This window comes from Natator depressus, chromosome 2 (assembly GCF_965152275.1).
Source record: "Natator depressus isolate rNatDep1 chromosome 2, rNatDep2.hap1, whole genome shotgun sequence".
In the NCBI taxonomy this organism is placed as follows: Eukaryota; Metazoa; Chordata; order Testudines; family Cheloniidae; genus Natator; species Natator depressus.
The window spans coordinates 41,903,045-41,927,398 of record NC_134235.1 but is presented as its reverse complement, the minus strand read 5'-3'; the positions used below and the strand labels follow the sequence as shown (position 1 = coordinate 41,927,398).

Genomic DNA, 24,354 nt, shown 5'->3' with positions numbered 1-24,354 from the left:
TGGGTGAGGTAGTAGTTGGTGAGAGAGACAAGCTTTTGAGCTTACACCGCTTTTTATCAGGTGACCTGTGTAAGCTCAAAAGCTTGTCTCTCACCAACAGAAGTTGGTCCAATAAAAGATATTACCTCACCCACCTTATCTCGCTGAAATCATTTGGAATTTTTGGCAAGTCAAAAAAACAACCACCACCTTTGTTTTGGATTGAATAAGTTTGTTTCCAGACTTTTTAATCTTTTTTTTTTTTAATAAAAGCAAAGGAAGTGATGGGCTTTATGTATGGAGGAGATGGTGGTCCTCTTTATACCCAATAGCCCAGTGATTAGGACACAGTTGCAATGTGGGAAACCCACATTTGAATCTCTACTCTGAAGCAGGAGTTTAAATCCAGGTCTCTCCCCTCCCAGCTGAGTTCTATAACCACTGCTATAGGGGGTATTCTGGGGTGGATCTCTCAGTCCCTCCTGTTTGAAGATGTTCTGCTTCATGTAAAAAATTAAACACTGGATCATGGATTTGGATGAGGGAGAACCAAGTTCCAAGAGAGTGCCCTAATGACCAGGCTGGAGAGTCATTCTGTGTGTGTGTGTGTGTGTGTGTCTCTCTCTCTCTCTCTCTCTCTCTGATGATTGTTCATTGGTATTTTAACAAATACTGTTTTGGAAGCTGGATACTGCAACTTCTGTTTGCAGTCTTCTAAATGCTATGGCCTGCTTTTCATAAGCATGGAACACCTAAAGCTATGAGATAAGTTAATGGAAGCTGCTGATGCCCATCTCCTCTAAAAATTAGGCCCCCTCTGTATCCATCTACCATGTTTGCTATTATAAAATATAAGAAGCTGAAATGCTTTGATTGTGGGGATATATATGTTTGGTACAGTATACGTCTAACCACACAACTCCTGGTCTTAATTGAAATTATTTCCAGATCTTCCCAGCTGTTTGACATGTTCATAAATGCTAGTGTTTCATGGGGGGGAAAGAATTGATGACGTAATATTAGCTGATGAGCTAAACATTTTTTAAAAATCTCTTCTAGATATTCCTCTTCGACAAGTTGTAGCAGAGGAATGTGTTGCCTTCATGTTAAACTGGCGGGAGAATGAATACTTAACTATGCAAGTTCCTTTACTTCTGGTTCAGACTAATCCTTATGTGAAGGTAATGGATGTTCAGAGTGAAAGGGGCAAGATGCCATACTATGCCTCTTTTCTTTTTCTTTTCAATGCTCCAGTACTTCTGAAGGCATGTGTCATTCTTCATTGTTTCTGTCAAGTTTAATTCTAACATTAATTCAGTAATGAATGGGAATAGGTCTTCCAAAGAACCAAATACTGTGTAGCAAAACTAAGCTGTTTCAACTGTTGGTTGAAATTCAGTAATATCTAGAAATAAGGTTGATTTTGTCTCTGGATTCCGTCTGTACTACAAGAGTAACTGAGACAGGAGATGTGGCTTACACCACCTTTGTCCGCTGACCTGGCAGCAATCTTGTTTCATCAGTATCTAGCACAGGAGGGACATAAACAGTAATGAGTAACCTACCTATACCAAATATTGAAACAGTGCTGTGAATGGGTTCCCTGCCTCAATTATATTTGGGACATGAATTATTTCAGTAGGAGATTTAGGTGTGAAAGGGATTAAAGATTGGGTCTTAAGTGTATTGTGTTCATAGAGCTCTTCATTTTCCTAATAAACTTCAGTGGTTTGCAATTTCCAACTCATTACTGACTGTATGTTAAATATTACTGTGGCATTCAGACGCCTATCATTTTGGAGTTCTACTTTTCAAAAATATTTGGTTTTTTGTGGCAATATTATGATTACTTATCAGATTATTATGTTAAAGCAAAATACACACAAACATTGTTTTACGTGGTGAAAAATTTTCTGATCCACTCAGTCTGCTTTGCAGTTACTGTTGATATTTTTAACCTTTTTTATATTCATATTTTGCTTGCTAGAATGGATAGATAAATGCAGCCCTTAGTTTTGCAGTGTTACTTGAATTCTGATTGGATCAAGAATGGAGCATTGTTTTCTTGGACCTGTAGTGGTTTCCCTAGGCTGCATCTTTATATTAAAAATAAATATATCTGCAATTTGCTCCCTTTTAGGAAAATTAGTTGCATTAATTTGCAAGCTCCTCAAGCTCCTGGTTAGATGGCCTGTGTCACAGGGTAGTCATCCCTGCCACTGTGGTATGAAATAGCCTATTTAGACCAATAATCCCTTTTATCCCTTGTAAATATGCAGAGAAGCTCTAGCCATTATATTTTTGCTGTTTTGTTTTGCTTAGTTGGGGCAACTTTTGGCTGCTACATGCAAAGAACTTCCAGGCCCCAAAGAAAGTAGACGGACAGCTAAAGACCTTTGGGAAGTTGTTGTGCAGATCTGCAGTGTATCCAACCAGCACAAGCGAGGGAATGATGGCAGAGTGAGTTTAATAAAACATAGAGAGTCTACATTAGGCATTATGTACAGGTATGTGTCCAAGAATTATTTAATAAAATCAATCTTTGAATTCTAAATTTGGCCTTGTCTTCATTCAGGAATTGCCCTGTTTCAGCAATCAGTGGCCAGCAGCTGGCATAGCTACAACAGGCTGGATGTTTTTACCAAAGAGCATTCAGTGCAAATCCCACCTGCCCTTGCCTACCCTTAGGGGTTGGCATTGATATAGTGACACTGATTGTTGAACAAGGCTATTCCCAAAAGTGGACAAGGCCTTTGAATATTTAAGGTGAAATCCTGACTCCACTGAAGTCAATGAAAAAAAATTCCTATTGACTTCAGTGGGCCCATGATTTCACCTTTAATATCTAAGACTCTTCTAATTTTATTTGATTAACCCAGAGGCACCCGCACTGCGTCCAACTGAGAGCCATTTGCAGCTTGTCTGTAGCCAATGTCTCCAGGCCTCTGCCCAGATTACAATGATGTGGTCCACACTAGATCTCTGGTCTTCACAGGCCAGCGCTCAGTACTAAATCGTTCACAGGGCTTTGTTTAGGAGTAAAACTTTATGGGCCATACTTTAGTCATCCTTGTGCTGTTCTGGTTAATATGTATCTAAAACCAGGCTGCTTTGTCTTTCAGTACTATGTGATTGGCTGGAGGAGAGGGTACACAGGCTTGCTTTTTGTGTTCTTGTGATTTACATATTTTCTGAAACAAAAGGGAGCCAAGGCCTAGGTGTACACTGAGATATTGAACCTGTTACGACTCCTCCAGTTCAAACAATAAAAGGTGATAACCTTGTCTTGATATGAGATCTATTTAGAATTTGTTGGTGAAGGATCCATCTCTTGCTTGAAATGTGTGATGGTGAGAATTTCTATGTCCAGCAGTATTAGCAACTGCATATACAGGTAAAAAGAGCTAAGGTGTACCTTTGCATATTAGTCTTTGGCTCACTGCTTTGATCCCAGCCTGTAGAATTATGAAAAAGTTGAGTAGTTCACACAGTAACTGACTGTGGCCCCTACTGCCGGGCATTAAAAGTTCTTTTCATGTGATTGTATATGTCCATTCCACTTCAGGTGTCTGCACACCAGTACACTGGTGCTGGCGAACCTTTTCTCATAGCAGTATTCATCAGGGCAGCGCATGTGCTTTCTGCACACTCGTGCTGCTAGTCGATGGTATAACAGTCAAAGCTACCCTGACCCTCCCTCAATTCCCTTCTTATTCCCCTTAGTCAGCAGTTGTCGCACACGTGAGCTCTTCTTACTTCTTGCCTTTCTCTTTAGATCCCCTCTAAAGAAATAATTTCTTGAGCAAAATTCTTTAGCTTAATTAATTAAATTAGTTTGTAGTGATACTCATTTTAAGCTTCGTTTATACGTTATTTTCCCCCCTTGAGCTTCAGCTTGATACCGGGACATGCCAAAGTGCCCAGCGTTCAAATGCCATTCAGTCCATGCCAGTTAACAATCCCCACTGTAGTTTCTTAAAGTAATTAGGAGACCGTCACATTAGGCACAAGTGCCCTATATGAAAAGTTGAAAAATTGGAGAGAGTTCAGAGGAGCCATTAGAGTGATTATAATGATAGACTTAAGGCACTCAATTTATTTAGCTTAACAGAGGGATGGTTAATGGGTGACTTGATTACAGTCTGAAATGCCTCCATGGGCAACAGATATTTAATAGTGGATTCTTCAATCTAGCTGACAAAGGTATAACATGATTTAATGGCTGGAAGCTGAAACTGACAAATTCAGACTGGAAATAAGATGTAAATTTATACCAATTAGAGTGATTAACCTTTAAAACAATTTATCAAGAGTTGTGGATTCTTCATCACTCACAATTTTTAAATCAAGATTGGATGTTTTCCTAAAAGATGTGCTTTAGGAATTATTTATGGGAAATTCTATGACCATATGTCCAGTTTTGTCCGGGACAGTCCCTTTTTTTTAGCCCTGTCCCGCCGTCCTGCATTTGTCCTATTTGCTCTTGCCAACTTGATCAGTGTGCACTAGGGAGCTTTAATGCACAGCAGTGGGGTCCACATAGGAAGTTAGTGTGTGGTACAGTATGTGCTGTAGATTTACACCCCAGCTTGCTGTGCACTATTTCATCTCTAGAGTAAACAGTCCCTAAGGCTCCCTCATGCTCCCTATGTATTAAGCAATGGACTATGCTAAAATAAAAACAAAGGACAAATCAATTTTAAAAATATTGTTCTTGGTATAACACTTAAAATGGAACAGTCCAACGTCAGTAATGGAATAAATAAAAAGAACAATGACGAGCATTCCTCCTTAATGCTCCCTATATGTATGCAAAACTGGAATTAAGAATATTTCAATAGTACTACTGTATTATTTCGGATGGACAAATGTTTCTATGCACTTTCAATTGTGTTTGATACCTTACACATGTAACATGTATCTCTTATTTAGGAATGAATTACTCTCTTTTATCAAAAAGTTACGGGTAAGTTTTATGTTGCAGAATTTAACATCTATTGTTTTGGTATTGACACTTTCCTTTGGCATAATATTTCATGGACCATGTTACCTATTACTTCGGAAAAGGTTGAGTGTTGTGTTATGTAAATATTATTTTTGTGTGTCAGATTATATAATTGGGAATTTATCTAATTAACCATACAAACAATGGTTTGCTGAATAGGTTGCTTAAAATTCCACTAGCTTCTGATAGCAGAGATCTTATTAAGCTAAGGATCATAGAATGAAGTAGATAAACTTTAATAAATAGACAATAACCATAAAACCAACGTTCACTTAGACGACATCGCTGACTTTGTTGTTTACAATTAGGAATTCAGATTAAATTGTCTGTCTTTTCTGTTCAAACTGACACCTTCCCTATTACCTTAAAGTCCAGTGTGGACTGTATTTTATACACCTCTCCCCCAATCTAAATACTTCCAAAGGGGAAGACCAACAGCTGCTATTTGGATCACAAGAAACACATGCACAAGTCAGAAAGTAATGTATTTTTTTTTTATTTGTAGAGCATTATAGTACACAATGCACTTTAGAGCCAGAAGACAGCCAGGAGGGGAATAAATATGCACAGTGGCCTAAAATAAGTACCGCTTATTTAACATCTTCCTGAGTAGTTTATTAAGAGACTGTCTCTTTTAGGGCTTGTCTACACAGGGAGCTATTCCTGATTTGCTCCATGTGCTGGATGCTCTTCTTCTGAATTAGTTTAATTCATTTTGGAAATGGATTAAGCTAATTGAGAATAAGGCACTCTTATTGTGGAATAAGAGCAACCACACATGGAGCTAATCAGGAAAAGTTAATTTGATTTAAATTCACACTATTCCTTATCCTAGATTAATCTCCATGGGTAAATAAGTCTCTTACAACTATTATGAGTCAGTTTTCTTTGTTGCAAAAGTCCTTGTAAAATTGTCTTAAACCCATTGAGGGATACACCTGCCCTGGAAGAAATAACACTGATATGTGTTGGCTATCCCTGATGTTGAGAAGAGAGAAAATGGGCTACTGTGTAATTTTTTTTTTTCCTTCCATCATAGGAACCACTGGTTTTGACTACAATATTATCCCTGTTTGTTAAGCTTCATAATGTTCGGGTCAGTACAGTGCCATCATTATCATCCTTCCTTTTTTGAATTGCATATTTGCTTCTGTAACTCCTATTTTAATGTCTTTCTCCTCTTAGGAAGACATTGTGAATGATATTGCAGCAGAGCATATTTCTATTTGGCCATCAACTATTCCCAAGTAAGATAACTACTAATATAAAGTACTGTTTGGTAAATCTTATAGAGGGTGTTTAATTTTTTTTAGCAAAGTGACTTCATTCTTAAACTAGATCTGAAATCAGCTTGTTTGTTTCAATATAGTGATTGACATTACAAAACTGCCTCTTTCTTTAGCCTTCAGTCAGTGGATTTTGAAGCTGTAGCTGTTACCGTAAAAGAGCTGGTCAGTTATGCCCTGACTATAAACTCAAACAACCACTTCTGGTTAATTATCCAGGCAGATATTTATTTTGGTAAGTGAAACCGACATCTGTTAGGGGTGGGAGGGGTGTGTGTGTGTGTGCGCACGCGCCCTTGCATGCACTGTGCTCTGTCTTCAGAGTTACTTACACTGATACATCTTTTGCATAAGATCAAAAGCTATGTTATATCTTACATACTAGTCATTTATCAATAAAAGCTTAAACAGCACAGAGCTTTTAAAAATGGCAGTGTCTTTGGACTCAAATATGTAAATGGATCGGCAAGGGAAGATCTTGAAGTGCATGCAGTGTTAAAGTCAGTGAGATTCCATGTGGTCATGTGAATCACCCCGCAGGATGGGGCTTTGGGTTCTTTTTAATTTATTTTTAAAACTTTTTAAGTAATTGTGACGTCAAATCTTCAATGCTAAAGGAAAAAGTTAAGAAACTAATTCTCTAATTTATATACCAATCTGTAGAATCATGTGAATATTTGTATTCAGTGATCCAAAAAAAATAGTGAAATGTAGTTATTATGAGGCCCTTGCTGGAGTAGGGCTCAGGATTGGTAACTCCCTCCCTAAATTGGAATGTTTTTAAAAATACGATTCTAATAACCCAGCTCAGCCCTGTCCATGTCGGCAAATCAAATAGTAAGGGAAAACCAGTTAAGCAGCTTAGATATTGTTCTTCAAATTCATTGTAAGGGTCAAGATAAGCAAGACATGATAAATCCTGCTCCCTCCCCACTCCCTTCATAGGTACAGAGGTTCCCCAGACAGTGAAATTGTGCCATTCTGCTGCATGAGAGTGGAATGCCGGATTCAGAGAAGTGGGGACTGTGCAGGGAGTGCCCACTCCTAGGCAGTATGGTGGTCATTTCAATGGGGTGTTATTGGGATTGGGTAGGCCAAAATGTGGGAGGATCTGCTACTTTACAGTTCCTTGGTGTTTCCTTAGTGTAAGTGGAGACTGCTTTAGAGGCATGAGCTCCTGTTTCAGCCATTGGTCTGAAGTAGCTTCTATGTAGCGGGTCCACAGGCTTGGAGAGAAGGTACCTTACCTTATCACCTTTCTCCCCTTGTCTGCTCAGTTCTTATCCTAGCTCCTCACTGGACAGAAGATTTGGGCTATAAAGCAATTCATATGTCTATAGTGCAAGTTAAAGGGGAAGGTATACATTTCTTGTTTGATTCATTTGGATACAAGTGTTTCTTCCCCTAAACTCTTGGGTTATAAATGGCTGTTGCATTTTGAAGGTGAATGCAATGTTCCCTGTGTAGTTTGTGGGTCAGAAACCATCCTTTTGTGGGGAAAAGCCCACATGGGTCCTAGAAAATTTCTGAGTTTCCACTTGCAGTGTTTCATTCAAATTGTTTTGAAAGAACAGTCTCTCAGAATGACAAGGCACCTGTCAGTTCCATGAATCTGTGGATGTTAAGAGATTCAAGCAAATCTGAGTGTACCAGGAGGGGCTTGTGTGCAGAGGAAACTGCCTCTGCACTGCTTCCTTGGCTCCCCGCTTTGAAATAGCAGCATGTAACCTGCATTCTTCCTCCAAAGGTGAGGAAATTGCTCTTGGTTCTACTCAGAACAGGGGGTGGTACGGATACTAGTAGTACCAGTTAGAGCCATAAAATAGTTGCGTGCCAGCACAGAACCATTCAGAGAAGCGTCGAGTTGAGGTGGAGCCAGTGCTCTAAGCTGAGAGAGCAGTGGATGGGAGCATTTGGGACTGCAGTGGGAAAATCAAATATAGTAGTTCAGTGACAATATTTGCCATTTCTGTCCACATCTGTCCAATAGTTTGAACTGAATTAGTGCAGGGAGACATTTACAAGATTTTTTTTTGAGCTGATGTACTAGGAACATCTGTGCAATATTAGGAGTACAACAGTGTATGAACAAGCATTTCAGGTGCTTGCAGTTACTGGGAATGTCAGCATTCTCTAATATGGATAAAATGCCAGAGTTCAAAATCTACAATCTGATTTCTAGCTCCATTTGCTTATTCCTGTCACCCCATACCTGAGCTGCCATTTGACTCTGTTATTTCCATCCTGGACCCTGTAAATCCCCTTTGAGACCACTAACCTTCTGTGAAGCCTTGACTATGGCCTTGAATGTTTGAAATAAAAATCTATAGCAGCACCTGCTGACAGTCTTCAGTCCAGCTGTGGCAGTGTGTTGGTGCTCTGATATTACAAATGGTGCATGTTGGAAGCCCCTGTGTGTGGCAGAGAACTAATTCAGGGTGAGGTAGAAGTGTGGCAAATAAATTAACCCCAGGGGCCAACATAGTGGTACACATTAAACTATTTTTAAAAAGTCCCCCTGCCCTCCCCAACTCATCAGAGTGAAAACTTTTTAAAACATGAAAAATAATTAAGAGAAACTTGCTTAAAACTCTTGGCTTCATGGTTGTTAATGAGCCTTACTGAGTAATCTAAGTGTTTCACGTATTCGTAGCAGAATGTCTTATCACATAGTGGTTACAGTATTGCCATGACCATATACAAGTATGCATTTATACCTGGGTGATGAGTAATTCTTCAAGTAGAATTGAACTGTAGTGAACTTTAAAATTTGACACCATTTTGTGTATGGATGTATTAAATATTAGTGTGAATAATTCTGTAAGCTGTTACAAATGTTTACATTTTGATTTCTGAGGTTATTCTAACTTTTTCCTCCCCGTTGTAGCAACAAATCAATATTCAGCAGCCCTTCATTATTACCTTCAAGCAGGAGCAGTATGCTCTGATTTCTTTAATAAGATGGTATCGCCTGATGTATACACAGACCAGGTGAGTTATGCTGTTAAAATATTTGGCACACTGGAAATACTCTTCTGGATTCGTAGACATGAGACAACTGTACGCTAATCAGGGGTGAACCTTATCTGACCACATAAGTTAATACATTGAGTGTCTGAATGTATGGATATTTAGCTATTTTAAATGACATAGATATAAATATATTTCCTTCATTGCTTGAAACTCATAAAGTCTGCAGGTTTCTACTGTGCTGATGCACAGGTGGGTGGGTATATTTTTTTTACTCATATTTTAAGTAACTTGTAGAGATTATATGCTCAAACTACTAATGGAAAGCACACTAACTGATGTTGGATTTATATATACCTGAGTGGAATCATCAGAATATTCACGCAATTATACATCAGCAAACTAATAATCAACCTTTTACAAAGTTTGTAATGTATAGTTAACAATTTTAAAATGTATCTGTGCATTTCTAAACTACACCTTTATTGTACAAGATGAGCACTGGATATGGATTATATAAATAGTGAGAGCAGTTCCTTCACCTACTCGAAGTATAACCATAGGCTTCTGTCTTTGACCACAAAGTCACACTTTCTTTGGGGAATGCCGTGGTGAACAAGGGTGCCTTATAACATGGCCTCAGGGTGGTGAGGGTAGGACTGTAACTTGTCCTCTTTTGGGAATAATGTTTTATGGTATATCTACACAGCAGTGTGAGCTTGGGCTCAAGCCTAACCCCCATTGCATCCACATGCCAATTGTTAACCTAGAGTCCAAGCCCTATTGCTTTCCTGTATGTATGCAGCCCCGGCTTGACTCTGGTCCCGGAAGTCCTCTGGATGTATCCCAAAGTTCCTTGGGGCAACTTCGTTAGACCTCTCTACACCAACAATCTGTGGTGCAGTCTACTGCACTCCATATTACAAACAGAAGCCACACCTCCCCTTGCAAATGGAGCAGCTCAGATCAGCATTAACCCAATGTCTGCTGAACACCAGTCTGCAAGCACAGTATCAGAGAGCCTGTGGGGTATTCAGTGGAGACCGATGAGAAGATGCTTTTTTGCAAAGAGAGCTGCTTCGTGTTCACAAGAGTGCAGCCAGATTTTTTGTGCACACTGTCTGTGTGCCCCTGCACATGCAGCCCCAAGGAGATATGGGGGCAGAGAGTTGAGTGGAGACTAAGTAGCTTCCTTGCAGGGACAGGAAGTGACACAGCTCCTGGCTCAGCACGGCCATGCAAGGGATGACCCCCAACACCCAGGCCGCTCCCCCTCCCTGGCAGGGAGCCACTTGGTCCCCACTCCACTCCCTGGGGCTGTATATGCAGGCGTGCCCAGACAGTGTGTACTGTGAGGGTGGCAAATGGGAGTCAGCCCCTAAACTTCCCCACAGCCTCCTCGGGATCCTTTAGCTCTTCCCTGGGGATGCACTTCACCAGGCTACAGCTGGCAGCAGCCAGGCTGGGTGGGTGTGTTTTTCCTTTGAAACCTGTGTTTGACTTAAAACTTCAAAACAAATAGACAAAAATAAATAAAAATAAATTAAAAAAACAAGAAAAACACCTTCATTGAACGTACCATTTTAAAAATTAAGAATTGCAAAAGTTTCATTTTAATAGTTTGACTGCCCTGGAGACTGTGTGTCCTAATTATCCTCTGAACAGATGCACATGGCATTTTCCTGCCAATGTGACTCCACCTAGAGGTGGAAAGCCCAATTCTCAGATTAGATGGTAGTTCAATGTAAAGCCTTCTCAAACTACAGACATTGTACTGAGCCAGCCACCAAAGGAGCTAATTGTACAGTTATGTACTTGCGCTACTTATGGGCACTTGTGTCCCATCAATAGTACTGTCTCAGTTAGGGAAAAGGGTGGGCAGTAGAGTTTTTTCCCACAGTGCAACACATTCGTAGGGCTAGAGTGTCAATACTAGGTGAGAGGCGCTAGGCTCACTAGGACAGAGTTACTTTGACTCAGGTCTGTGCACTGCAATGTGGATGCCAGAGCCCCAGGTTCAAGCACAGGTCAGCAAATCCTTAACCTAGGTCAGTGGTTCTCAAACTGTGGGTTGTGACCCCATTTTAATGGGGTCACCAAGGCTGGCTTAGAGTTGCTGGGATCCAGGGCCAAAGCTGAAGCCCGAACCCCACCACCCAGGGCCAAAGCCTAGGTTACAGGCCCACTGCCTGGGGCTGAAGCCCTTAGGCTTCAGTTTCGGCCCCCCCGCATAGGGCGGTGGGCCTCAGGGTTTTGCTTTGGCCCCTTATCCTGGACCGTGGGGCTTGGGCGGGCTCAGGCTTTGGACCCCCTCCTGGGGTCACGTCGTAATTTTTGTTATCAGATGGGGATTGCGATGCAATGAGGTTTTAAGAATCCCTGACCTAGGTTTAAAATGTAAAGTAGATGCTCAAGCCTGGGGCTCCCTGACATGGGTCAGCTGATTCGAGTCCCACTAACTCTAGGGTTAATTGCTGTGTAGACGTAGCCTTAGAGCCTTAGCATCTCAACAGAATGTCCATGTGTTTGCCTCCTTAAGTCTGGGCTCCATTAAATTTAGCCTAGCAGATGATTATTATGGCTTCCATCAGGATAGATTGATCTAAATTGCCTAATGGTTATGTAAATAATTTTTAATCTTGTGTTCCATTCATACTTATTTTCCTTATTTTTGTTCTTACTGATTGTTATAACCATTAAAACATGTCAATTTACAACAAATGCAGATTTTACACTAAATTTGGTACTATCTATACACATCTATATAAACACTTAGAGATTAGCATATATTTATTGAGATTCTTAATTTTTACTTTTTAATTATGATAGAAAATGGTGAAGGACACACTTATTTACTTGATGGGGTTTTTTTTACTGTGAATTTGTGTCAAGCTGCATGTGGATGGAAACTGAAATTCAAAAAATAATCAAAAACAAAAAGAAAAGGAGGACTTGTGGCACCTTAGAGACTAACAAATTTATTTGAGCATAAGCTTTCATTCCACACAAAGATGGACTACAAGCCATCAGGAACAGTATCCCTGATAATGTCACGACAAATCTGGTGAGGAATGCATCTGATGAAGTGAGCTGTAGCTCACGAAAGCTTATGCTCAAATAAATTTGTTAGTCTCTAAGGTGCCACAAGTCCTCCTTTTCTTTTTGCGTCTACAGACTAACACGGCTGCTACTCTAAAAACTAATCAAAAACAGTATTTTAAGATTTTATTTATTAGTTGAATTAAACTACCTTAAATGGCTGGATACATAAGGAAAAAAGCATATCAAAACATAGTTTGCATTTAAAACTTAACTGATTTACTGAAGTATTAATTTAGTTAAGGCTATGATTTTTGGCATAGACACTTTTAGTAAATTTCACAGCAAAGGTGCAGGGGAAAAATAAGTCATGTGAAAGTTCAGCATATAATACAGTTTCTTCTTTGAGTAATGTCTGTGTGTGAGCTCCACTTCAGGTACATGTGTGTGTCTCAAGCCCTTGAGAAGAGATTTTCTATTAGCACCATCTGTCACACGCATGCACTCTGTACAACTTTATGCCGTGCTCCAGGAGTATATAGTTCTTTTTGGGTGAACTGCCTTGAGTTTCTTCTCTACTGCCTCTGCCTGAGACGGAGCTCTAGTTTGTCCACCTTGTGTGTGCCTCAGCATGCTTTGTAGTTTGTTTGTTTGTTAGTATAGAATTAGATAGATAGTTGAGGTTTCGGTTTTTCACCTTTGTCTCCTCTTCACCTTTGTCTCCCCCAACTTTTTTTCCGGGGAGCTTATTTGGCCTGGTTGGCCATGCCTGGCTTGCCAGGTTTCAAATGCAGCCTCTCTTGTTGGGAGGCTATCCAAATCAGTGATGGCCAATCTAAATGTATCGGTTGCTTGGGAGAGTGCCAGATCGCCCCAGAGTGTAACTTCTGCCTGGCTCTAAAATCTAGAGGTCCGAAGAATCAGGAGACCAACCTGAAGTTGTTGTTGATGGATCACTCCCTTCAATCCATTTCAGAGTCCATCCCCTTACCCCGAAAATACGTCTGTCTCCAGACAGATCGTGTACACCTTCAACTTCAACTAAGGTCTTGCCTAAGAAGGGGAAGATCTCTGAGGGTGCAGGGAAGGCTCCAAAGAGGAACTTGGTCTCCCCCCACAAGGAGCCAGCTCCTAAGAAGTCCCGATCTCCTGCGAACAAGGTCTATGGTGTCAGAGTCCTTGACTTTTTGACTTGGTACCATGGAGACAAAAGACTCTTCCTCTGATATCATAAGAACGGCAATACTGGATCAGACCAAAGATCCATCTAGTACAGTAGCCTGTTTTCCGACAGTGGCCAATGCCAGGTGCTCCAGAGGGAATAAGCAGAACAGGTAATCATCAAGTGATCCATCCCCTCTTGCCCATTCCCATCTTCTGGCAAACAGAGGCTAGGGACACCATACCTGACCATCCTGGCTAATAACCATTGATGGACCTATCCTCCATGAACTTTTCTAGTTTTTTTTTAATCCTGTTATGGTCTTGGTCTTCACAGCGTCCTCTGGCAAGGAGTTCCACAGGTTGACTGTGTTGTGTGAAAAAATACTTCCTTTTGTTTGTTTTTAAACCTGCTGCCTATTAATTTCATTTGGTGACCCCTAGTTCTTGTGTTATGAGAAGGAGTAAATAACATTTCCTTATTTACTTTCTCCACACCAGTCATGACTTTATAGACCTCAATCATATCCCCCTTAGTTGTCTCTTTTCCAAGCTGAAAAGTCCCAGTCTTATTAATCTCTACTCATATATCAGCCATTCCATACCCCTTATCATTTTTGTTGCCTTCTCTGAAAGTTTTCCAATTCCAGTATATCTCTTTTGAGATGGGGCAACCACATCTGCATGCAGTATTCAAGATGTGGGCATACCATGGATTTATATAGAGGCAATATGATATTTTCTGTCTTATTATCTTCCCTTTCTTAATGTTCCTAACATTGTTAGCTTTTTTGACTCCCGCTGCACATCAAGTGGATGTTTTCAGAGAACTATCCACAATGACTCCAAGATCTTTCTTGAGTAGTAACTGCTAATTTAGACCCCATCATTTTATATCTATAGTTGGGATTATGTTTTCCAATGTGCATTACTTTGCATTTATCAACGTAGAATTTCATCAGCCATTTTGTTACCCAGTCACCCAGTTTTGTGAGATCGTTTTGTAGCCCTTCACGGTCTGCTTGGGACTTAATTATCTTGAGTAGTTTTGTATCATCTGCAAATTTTGCCACCTCACTGTTTACCCGTTTTTCCAGCAGATCATTTATGAATATGTTGAATAGGACTGGTCTCAGTACAGACCAATGGGAGACACCACTATTTACCTCTCTCCATTCTGAAAACTGACCATTTATTCCTACCCTTTGTTTCCTATCTTTTAACCAGTTACCAATCCATGAAAGGACCTTCCCTCTTATCCCATGACAGCTTACTTTGCTTAAGAGCCTTTGGTGAGGGACCTTGTCTAAGGCTTCCTGAAAATCTGAGTACGCTATATCCACTGAATCCCCCTTGTACATATGCTTGTTAACCCCCTCAAAGAATTCTAGCAGATTGGTGAGGCATGATTTTCCTTTACAAAAACCATATTGACTATTAGTGGAGCAGAGAGATCCCAGAGTACTTTGGAGAAACACAGCAGTGAAAGGTCCCCAGTACCATCCATTTCGAGATTGGCGCAGTCTGTTGCAGATTTATCAATAGTGCCTTCCCATTTGGTTTAGCCGAAACACACAGCTTTAGCCCTGGCATCTATGCGCTCCAAACCAGTGATACTGCCCAAGTCAGCTTTTGCATTGGTACCACAGGAATGCCATTTCTCTAGGAACTTGTCAGTGTTAAATGAGTTGGTGTGGGTACTGAAGGACTCTTGGTAATGAGATCCCAGTCTCTGAATTACCAGTCCTTCCCGGTACTGCAAGATTCTCCACCCTTTTCTACTGGTTGCCCCCACTGGAAGACATTGAGAAGGATGAAGGAAACATTCAATCAGTCTCCTCCTTATCAGTGCAGGTTCCTCTCCGCATGATTACAGGAACCCACACTTTGACAAAGACCCTTACCCACATCTGGGATGGCTGGATCAGACCTGGGTACCACCCCCTCTCCTGTATAGGCCTCCCCAATGGCCATAACGGGGTTCTTGGGTGGCATGTCAGCAGCAATCTATTAGACATCTGGCTGCAATGCACCAGGAAACTAGGGTCTCCTCAACCAAACCCCCAACACCAGGAGACCTTTGAGGAACAGGAGGCTAGGGTGGACAAAGAGACTACCCTCAAACCCTTATTTCATCTCCAGATAACACAATCATGCCTCCTCCACCACTGAGAGCTGACGATTTTCTCCATTTACAGGGCCTTGTGAAGAGAGGTGGCTGACGCCCTCCAGCTACCTTTTTAGGAGGTTAAAGAATCACATCACAAGTTCCTAGACATTTTGCAGTCCATGACACCCAAGTGGGTAGTGCTACCTGTTAATGAAGTGTTCTTGGATCCAGCATATACTGTGTGGCAAACTCCTGCCACCAGCTTGTAAATGGGCAGATTAAAAAATACTATGATCTCCCCAGGGACTCAGCATTTGTGTTCTCCCAGCCTTTTCCTAAATCCCTGCTTGGGGATACTGTAAATGAGCAGGGTAGACAGCATTACTCCAGGTCTACTCCTTATGACAAGGACCAGAAAAGATTAGACGTTTTGTGAATGGAAGGCCTAGTCGTCCTCCAGTTTCAGATTGTAAACTATCAGGCCATCATGGTCAAGTATGACTACATCAATTACAACAAGTTTGCATCCTTTACTGAACATCTTCCACAGGGGCATTTCCAGGCCATGGTTAAAGACTCAGTTATTAGCCAGAACCCCTCTCCAGGTGCCCTTGGATGACATAGACACTGCTGTGAGCTCCATTTCCAAAGCAGTTGTCATGCCCAGGGCATCATGGTTCCAGTTCTTGGGATTCCCAGGATATGGGTAAGGACCTCCCATTTTTGATGGTCAGAAGCTCTTCTTGGGAACTGTAGACGAGTCCCTGCACATACTATGTCTTGGTCCAGGCCATCAGATCTAATGTGGCCCTTGGTTCAGCAGTACTGTCTTCAGTCTTGGACTCGATTCCAAAGTTCCCTTCCTGTGAGGATACTACTTGAGTCACCTGAAGTGGAGCACCTATAGGGACGCTACTTGAAGAAGAAGAAGAAGAAGAAAAGGTGACTCACTTTGTGCAGTAACCGTTGTTCTTCAAGATGTTTGTCCCTATGGGTGCTCCACTACCCACCTTCCTTCCCCTCTGCTTTGGACTGTTCTTTTTAGTCATTTTGGATAGAGAAGGGACGGAGGGCAGTTTGCCCACACAGCCCTGTGTGCCCTCAAAGCGCAGCCTGAGGTTGCATAGAGCGCGTGCATGGGCCAAACAGACACTGCTATCAAGGGCTCAAGAGGCACATGCACACTTGAAGTGGAGCACCCATAGGGGGACACACATCAAAGGACTACAGTTACTACACACGGTGAGTAACTTTATTTTGCTACGTTAACATATACAAGAGTATAGTGGAGGTGCTCTGACACCATAATGGCAGCTCCTGGCCTGCGGGGGTGGGTCTGGCTCCCTGCTGTGCACATTGTGACCAATCACATGGGGTTGCTGCACCCCTCCATCTCCAGAGGGGTGGATGGGGGGCAAACCTGAGTGGTGCTGTGACCTTGTGCTCCAGATCACTACACCACCACTCTGTTTAGGGGCCTAATCAAATCTGTTTTTACAACTATTTTCAAGATTTCATTCAAATTCAAGATATCTGTGACCACTATGATAAAATTATATCTGTAATTGTAGTTAGTGGATTGACTGTTTCTGGTCACCATAGGGCAGATTTTCAAAGATATTCAAATGCCTAAAATACCCACCTAGTAGAATTTTCAAAAGTGCCTAAACAGCTGGGGTGCTTAAACTGCTTGGACACTTTTTTGAAAATTCCACTGGGTGTGTATCTGTATTTTTAGTTGCATAAATGCCCTTGAAAATCTGCCCCCCTCTCCCCCTGTCCTTCATGTTTTTAGAATTAGATCTGACAGTCTCCCATCTGGGTTTTTATTCGTTGTAAAGAATGAAAATAATATACTTAATGCAGTACTTGACATTATGACACATTTATAAATAGGGACCTACCAAATTCATGGTCCATTTTGGTCAATTTCACGGTCAGAGGATTTTTAAAATTGTAAATGTCATGATTTCAGCTATTTAAATCTGAAATGTCAGTGTTGTAATTGTAGGGGTCCTGACCTAAAAAAAAGTTGCAAGGTTATTGTAGGTTGTGGTACTGCTAACCCTTACTTCTGCGTTGCTGCTGGTGGTGGGGGGGCGGGGGGCACTGCCTTCAGAGCTGGGCAGCTGGAGAGTGGTGGCTGTTGTCCAGGAGCCCAGCTCTGAAGGCAGAGTCACTGCCAGCAACAGCACAGAAGTAAAGATGGCATGGTATGGTATTGTCACCCTTACTTCTGCGCTGCTGCCTGCAGAGCTAGGCTCTTAGCAGCCACCGCTCTCTGGCCACCCAGCTCTGAAGGCAACGCAGATGTAAGGGTGACAACACCACAACCTCCCTAAAATAACTTTCTGACCTCTTTGCAACTCCCTTTTGGGTCAGGACCCCCAATTTGAGAAACACTGGTCTCCCCTGTGAAATCTGTTTAGTATATGGTAAAAGCCTAGACAAGACTAGATTTCATGGGGGGAGACCAGATTCCCCAGTCCGTGAAGTGTTTTTCATGGCTGGTAGGGCCCTATTTATAAAGCTGGCGTTCATCTCAAAAGTTAAATATGGTGTTCTTCACGATTACACTGTAATTAAAAAGCTGCACCCTTTAACGCATTCAAAATATTAATGCAGCAGATTTTTAAATAACATTTTAATAGCTTATAGTAAGTTTAGGCTTTAATATAGTTGTCACAAATAGATTTATTTAAAAAAATTGAATTTAATGAAACTAACAATAAAATCTAAGTATAAAAACTTTTATTTATTTTTTATATATATAGACATCAATTTTTATCCACCCTGGCTTCCATGGTGTACTCTAAAACAGTGTTTCTCAACAACAAGTCTATGGACTGGTGCTGGTCCCTGAGATCTCCCTGATAGTTTAGGAAGGCAGCAAGCTGTTTCCTGGTATAAAAAAGGTTGAGAAACACTGCTCTAGAAGATGAGCCAGAAATTCTTGTGTCAGAATTTGGCAGATATTCTTGTTATGGAGAAGATTCTTCAGTCTTCAGTCACTGTCATGGAACGTCCTTGTGAAATTAAATCCCTGTATCTGACTTAGATTTGGTCTTCCTCTATTTCTCTGTCTCGTTCATCTGAAAACCATTGTAATGTTTGTGGGTAGTATGTTAGGGAGTGGTTGGGGACCATGTGTCAGTTGCTGTTGATAGTAAGATATCAGTACTTTGCCATGACCCCCTGGAGGTAAAAGAATAGCCCCCACTCCCTTCCTTCTGATTAGGGTGACCAGATGTCCCAATTTTGGGGTCTTTTTCTTATATAGGCTCCTATCTACCCCCCACCCCGTCCCAATTTTTCACATTTGCTGTCTGGTCACCCTACTTCTGATAAGCAGCTCTGGAAGCCAGCTGGGCTCATGAGTTTTGGGATCATAACCAAGTAGTTGATTTTAGTTATAGATGGGAGAGGGCAGGTAAAGAGAGGTGATAATGGCTGGACCATAATAAATGTTTAAAGGCTATAGCCCACTGGAGATTAGGTCTGTGTACCTTCTAAGGTATAACTCATCCCTGGGCCAGGAATTTCATTCTGTAAGGTCTCAAGGAGTCTTTGTAAAACAAATAATCAGGGTATGGCAGATAAATGTGTCTTGCTGGAAAATACTAGTTCTTCGAGTGATGGTCCCTACATAGATTCCAAATGTGGATGCGCATGTGTGCTATGCTCCGGAGACAGAAGATTTCATAGCAGTGGCCTTTGACCTGCACACATCATGCATTGCCTCATGCTCCTGTCCGAGATTATAATGGGGCCCCTCTTACCACCACATAGCTGGAGTTAGAATCCCTTGTTCCTTCGCACTCTTAGTCTCGCTGTAGTTAATTTTGTTTTGTTTTGTTTTCCTGTTGTTAGTGTTAGTAGTTAGGTTAGTTTGGTTATTGGAGTTTTTCCCCCAGTTTGGCAGATGACCTCTCCTGGGGATTATGTCCAGTTGTAAGAACTGTGCCTCATGCCCGTGCTCCTTCTCTGTGAGCAGTGAGCACCAATTTGGCTTGTACTGCCTTGGCAAGGCCCACGTTGTCACCCACTCTATCATCTGCCAGTCATTCCCACCTCAAATGCGTGAGGCTAGAGAATTTTGCCTCTGGAAGTTCTTAATGGAGCAAGCCATGTGCCTGAATGGCCATGACCAAGACCCTCCCCATCCCTGTCCACTTCTCAGGCGCCAGATCTGATGGTACTGAAGAAGTTGGACAAGCCCTGCCATGAGACTAAGAAGTATGGCCCAGGGCATAAGGGCAGGTCCCTGTCCAGGACTGCTCACAAATACAGCGTAGCCTCCCCGAGCTGTACCAGGTCCGGAGACAAGGTGCGCATAGACCAGGGTGCCCCAGCACTCAAGCTGCCCTGGATGGAGCGTAAGGAGAAGCACAAATAGAATCTACTGGTGCAAGCTCCATCTCCGAGCCCAGCACTGGTGTGCCTGCTGCCTGCAGCACCTGGACTCTTGATCGCTCCTTGATGAGGGCCACGTGGTGGCCAAGGTGGGTCTTCAGTCCTCCATGAACGCAGCTTACATGGCCTCCTGCTCACTTGCTACTAGAGCAGTGTTGCAATCCTGGATGCAATCCTCTGGGCTCCCCAAATAGGTCCAGATCACTATAGAGGACCTGCCCTTTGATGCCCAAAAGCTACTCAGCTTCTAGGCTACTCAGTCTTCCCTAACCTGGACAACTGGCTCCTCGTTGAGCGCTACTGCTAAACCCTCCTCTTTGCCATCCACACCCTCCACGCTCTCCTCACCTCTCTTGGCTTTTGTATCAGCGAAGAGAAATCGGTCCTCGTGCTTATCCAGACCATTGCCTTCATTGGAGCATGGCTGAACTCTGCTGCTGCATGTGTCTTCCTTCCGACAAATTGCTTCACAACCCTAATCACGGACCCCAGCCGTAATCTCCAGACCACCATCCACCACTCTCTCCCCTTCTTGGCCATATAACGGCATGTACCTCGGTGACACTGCACACCTGCCCCCACATGCATTGCTTGCAGATCTGGCTCCTCTCCGTCTACCAACCAAACACAGACCAGCTAGACAACAAAGTCCTGATCCTATGGCAGGTGTTGGCATCCTTCACTGGTGGACCGACCCTTCCGAGGTCCTGATCAGTGCCCCCTTCACTCCTCCCACACCATGATCCACGATCACAATAGATGCCTCCCTTACAGGTTGGGGAGCTCACCTGAGGAACCACAAACCAATGGGAGCTGCGGGGGTGGCGCCTGCAGACAGAGACAGTGCACCTGCTTGCAGAGCTGCCTGCCCACACCTCCACCAGGAGCAGCAGGGACAGGGAGCAGCCGGAGGTGAGCGTGGCGCTGCTCCCCCCCCCCCCCCCGATCCAGCCTCCTCCCATGCCCAAGCCCCCTGCTGGCCCCAGTACACTATAAACCGGACTTTCAGTGCAGATCAGAAATGCTGGTTTATAGACTTTGCCAGTTGGTGAAGTGCTGGATAAAAGAGCATTTATTGTATAACCTCGGATGGGAGAACAAGGCAACTTACGATACCTGCAGGGTAATGGACACTGCTATGAAACATTCTGGTGCATGCGTACCCACATTTGGAATCCAAATAGGTACAACATATCTTGAAGACCCTCCAGTTACAGGTAAATAACCTCTTCAGTTTATCTTTAAAGAAAAGAATGTCTGTACAATTATTTACCATTTGTTTACTGGGTCAGATAACCTGCTAACAACGTGCTTAATGTAAACATCAGCATTTTGGAAGCTGTTGTAATTGTCTTGTGAATTCGTTCTCCATAGGTGATAAAAAGAATGATAAAGTGCTGTTCTTTGCTCAACTGCCACACCCAGGTAAGAGTGTATTCAGGTGCCACTTTAAATAAGAACTCATTTTAAAGAACCGTCCATTTTAATTTTAAGTCCAAACTCACTCTTTAAAAGAAAAAAATTAACAAAATAAATCTGGTTTTAAAAATGTAGAAGTTTTGTTTACATAAACATTCCCTGACAGAGTTGGGAAACTAATCAAAATATTGTGATAATGCTTCAGAACCAGCCAATGAAATTTTAGATCTGAACTCACTTAGTCAGTACATTAGTTGAGTTCAGAAAGACTGCAAGCTTCTCATGTTTTTAATCTTAAAATATTCATTTCCTTGCAATCTCTCCCCCCACCCCCTTGAGTTTTAATGCCCAGTCTAGCAGCTGGGGAATGTAATGGGATTTGCATTATGGGGGGCACATCCTTGCCAGGGCTGGAGTCAGACTCTGCTCAACCTAACAGCCACACAGGGTAGTCTAGTCTAGAGATCAGTGGGGCTGAGCAGGAGTTCTAACAGGGCTGCACTCAATAGTATCTGGATCCCTCTTGTGGAAAGAAAAAAAACTGTCCGCTAGAATGAACCCACCAGCCAAAGATTCCACCCTCTGGAAAAGTAAATTAGGATTAGCCAACTCTGCAAAGATCAATGGCATGTCTCCTCCCCCACCCCTTCAGGTGAGTTCCTTTTACCCTTCCAAGAAGATTGCGACTTGCAAGCATTTTTTAAAAAATCTGCACCTAATCAGTATCTCTTTTGGACCTACACCAAGCTATTGTCCTGGTGGGGTGGAATAGATGACTAAAAATAGAGAGTTGTTAGCAGGTCTGACTGACCTTTTCCCTCCTGCATCTGCTGGTATTACTCTGGCTTGAAAGGCTGTGTTATGCCCTTAATTGGAGCAAAGCCACTTCATAAAGCTTAATTTACTGTCCTTGCTTCTGCTATTTTGATTCATTCTGCAAACACTAAGTTTAGACTGAAGCCATTTACTATGAAAACTAGATGTAATTATTAAATTTCCCACATAGTGGAGAAACATTTGTCCAATATTACAGCATGAAAAGAGACAAGCTTTAAGGAAATAAGTTAGTCTTTCTTCCTACAGGTAGCAATTTTATGTCAGTTCCTCAGAGAAGTAGACTATAAAACTGCATTTAAGGCACTGCAGGAACAAAACAGGTAAAAACATTTATGTTTAAAATTAAAATTCTGTACATATTCCATGAATTAATTGATATTCTCTTTCAGCCATGATGCTATGGATTCTTACTATGACTACATCTGGGATGTTACCATTTTGGAATACTTGACATGTATCCTTTCATTAGAAATAGTTAAAGCAAAAGCATCTTGTGGGGTCATGTTGAAAAACCAACACAAAGCTTAAGTGTATTGACAATTGAGTTGCTGTTAAATTTCATGCTAAACACGTAGATATAAATAGGTTACTCTTGAGGCAATTCTGGGCCTAAAAATTATGCACACAATATTTTAAAATTTTGCAAAATTCTTCAAATTTTATTTGTCAATAAATAAATATGGCTCCAGCATGGCAGGGGGGTGTACAGGCCACTGGCTGCATTGAGGTGGGAGATTACCCTGAAGCCCCCAGCTCCCTTGGTATGCTACACCTGACCCTGACACAGTGCAAGGGCTGGGTCTACCTGTGAAACACCCTGGGACCTGCCCACTCTGCCAGGGATGGGGTGAGAGGTTTGTGTGGGGCAGCCTGAATGAAAAGGGCCCAGGGTGGGGAGTTCTGGCTGCAGGGGATCCAGGTGAAGGTGGCTGAGGCTCAGTAGCAGGGTCTTGAGGGAGTGGGGGGGGTCTAGGTGTACGGTTTGTCAGGGTGGGATTCCCCTGCTGCTGGCCAGGCTCCCCCTTTTCCATCCCCCTTCTCACTCCCCTGCCTCTTCCCCTTACCTTGCCTGACTGTGGGCACTCTGTTGCACAGAGAACAAGGTGGCTCCCAGCACACAGAAAGGAAATACAACTGGTGGTGGTCAGCTAATGTCAGTGGAGCTCAGATGCAGCCTCCTTCAGTTGGGCAGCTCTGTGCTTGCAGAAATGGGGGGAGACAGTGGCATGTAACCCTATGTGTACCCCCCATGCCTCATCTCTACTTGGAGGGGGGAATCCCCCAAAACACTACACCCATGGTTCCCCCCTACATTGCTTCCCTACTTTGGGTTTCTTTATTGGGTTTGAAATACAGGGGCCATAAACCTTAAGCCCCTGTTCATCTTGGCCACCTCTACCCCCACCCAAGCACATGTGCAAGAGTAGGCAATCAATCAGTAATTCACTGGACATCAAGTCACTACCTGTCAACTGGAGCTACCCAAAGGATGCAAAATTGGCAATGTCAAGGGCATAGCACCACCTCCCTCCCCTTTCATGACTAGCAAGTTGCTTAATTTATTTGCTACAACAGAGAAGTCATGATCACTGTAAAAGTGCTTTTCTGCAGGCATACAAAGTCCCCTCAGGAGTAATAGGTGGTGGTGTCATTGCCTTGGTCAGGGGGTCTAGGTCTGCTGGGGTTGAAAGGAGGAGCATCTATACTACTACTTGCTGGCTCAGCATGTATAGAGCTTTTGATGTGACTGGAACTTGGACACAAACTACTTTTCTACCCTGTTCTGTGACTTGCTCAGCCATTAACAGAGCAGTTATTGCTTGTGTCTTGCATTTTAGATCACAGCTCATTTGTAGTGTTGCTGTATTACACATGAATACTTTCCTTCACTCTTGTTCAGATCTCCATCATAAGAGAGGAGAGACAGACAAGAGACAAATAGCAGTAAGTTAAAGAAGGGGAGGGGTTGGGTCATAGGGATTGTTTTAGCTTTGAATTACATCTTAATTTTGTTCAGTCCTCTGTGGCCTAGCTGAAACTATAAAGTTAATGCTTATTCCAGAGTTCATATCAACATTCACCTTTATAAAAGGTGAAATACTTACTCTTTAGACTAAAGCAAAAACTGTCTTATA

The 24,354-nt window shown here is 42.4% G+C and overlaps 1 protein-coding gene across 2 annotated transcripts in view; it reads left to right on the top strand.

Annotated features, from left to right (window-relative positions):
* The window catches only part of INTS8 (integrator complex subunit 8), a 71,725-nt gene that overhangs the window by 46,950 nt on the left and 421 nt on the right, over nt 1–24,354 (top strand). The window contains exons 16-26 of one of the 2 annotated variants that reach the window (XM_074944083.1): nt 1,039–1,160; nt 2,302–2,486; nt 4,912–4,945; nt 6,024–6,080; nt 6,170–6,231; nt 6,387–6,505; nt 9,158–9,261; nt 21,338–21,388; nt 22,466–22,539; nt 22,609–22,673; nt 24,120–24,163. In XM_074944083.1, coding sequence (XP_074800184.1) covers nt 1,039–1,160; nt 2,302–2,486; nt 4,912–4,945; nt 6,024–6,080; nt 6,170–6,231; nt 6,387–6,505; nt 9,158–9,261; nt 21,338–21,388; nt 22,466–22,539; nt 22,609–22,673; nt 24,120–24,163 — 917 coding nt within the window. Of the gene's footprint in view, nt 1–1,038; nt 1,161–2,301; nt 2,487–4,911; nt 4,946–6,023; nt 6,081–6,169; nt 6,232–6,386; nt 6,506–9,157; nt 9,262–21,337; nt 21,389–22,465; nt 22,540–22,608; nt 22,674–24,119; nt 24,164–24,354 lie in introns of those variants that run through there. The other variant, XR_012637988.1, reaches the window with a different exon arrangement.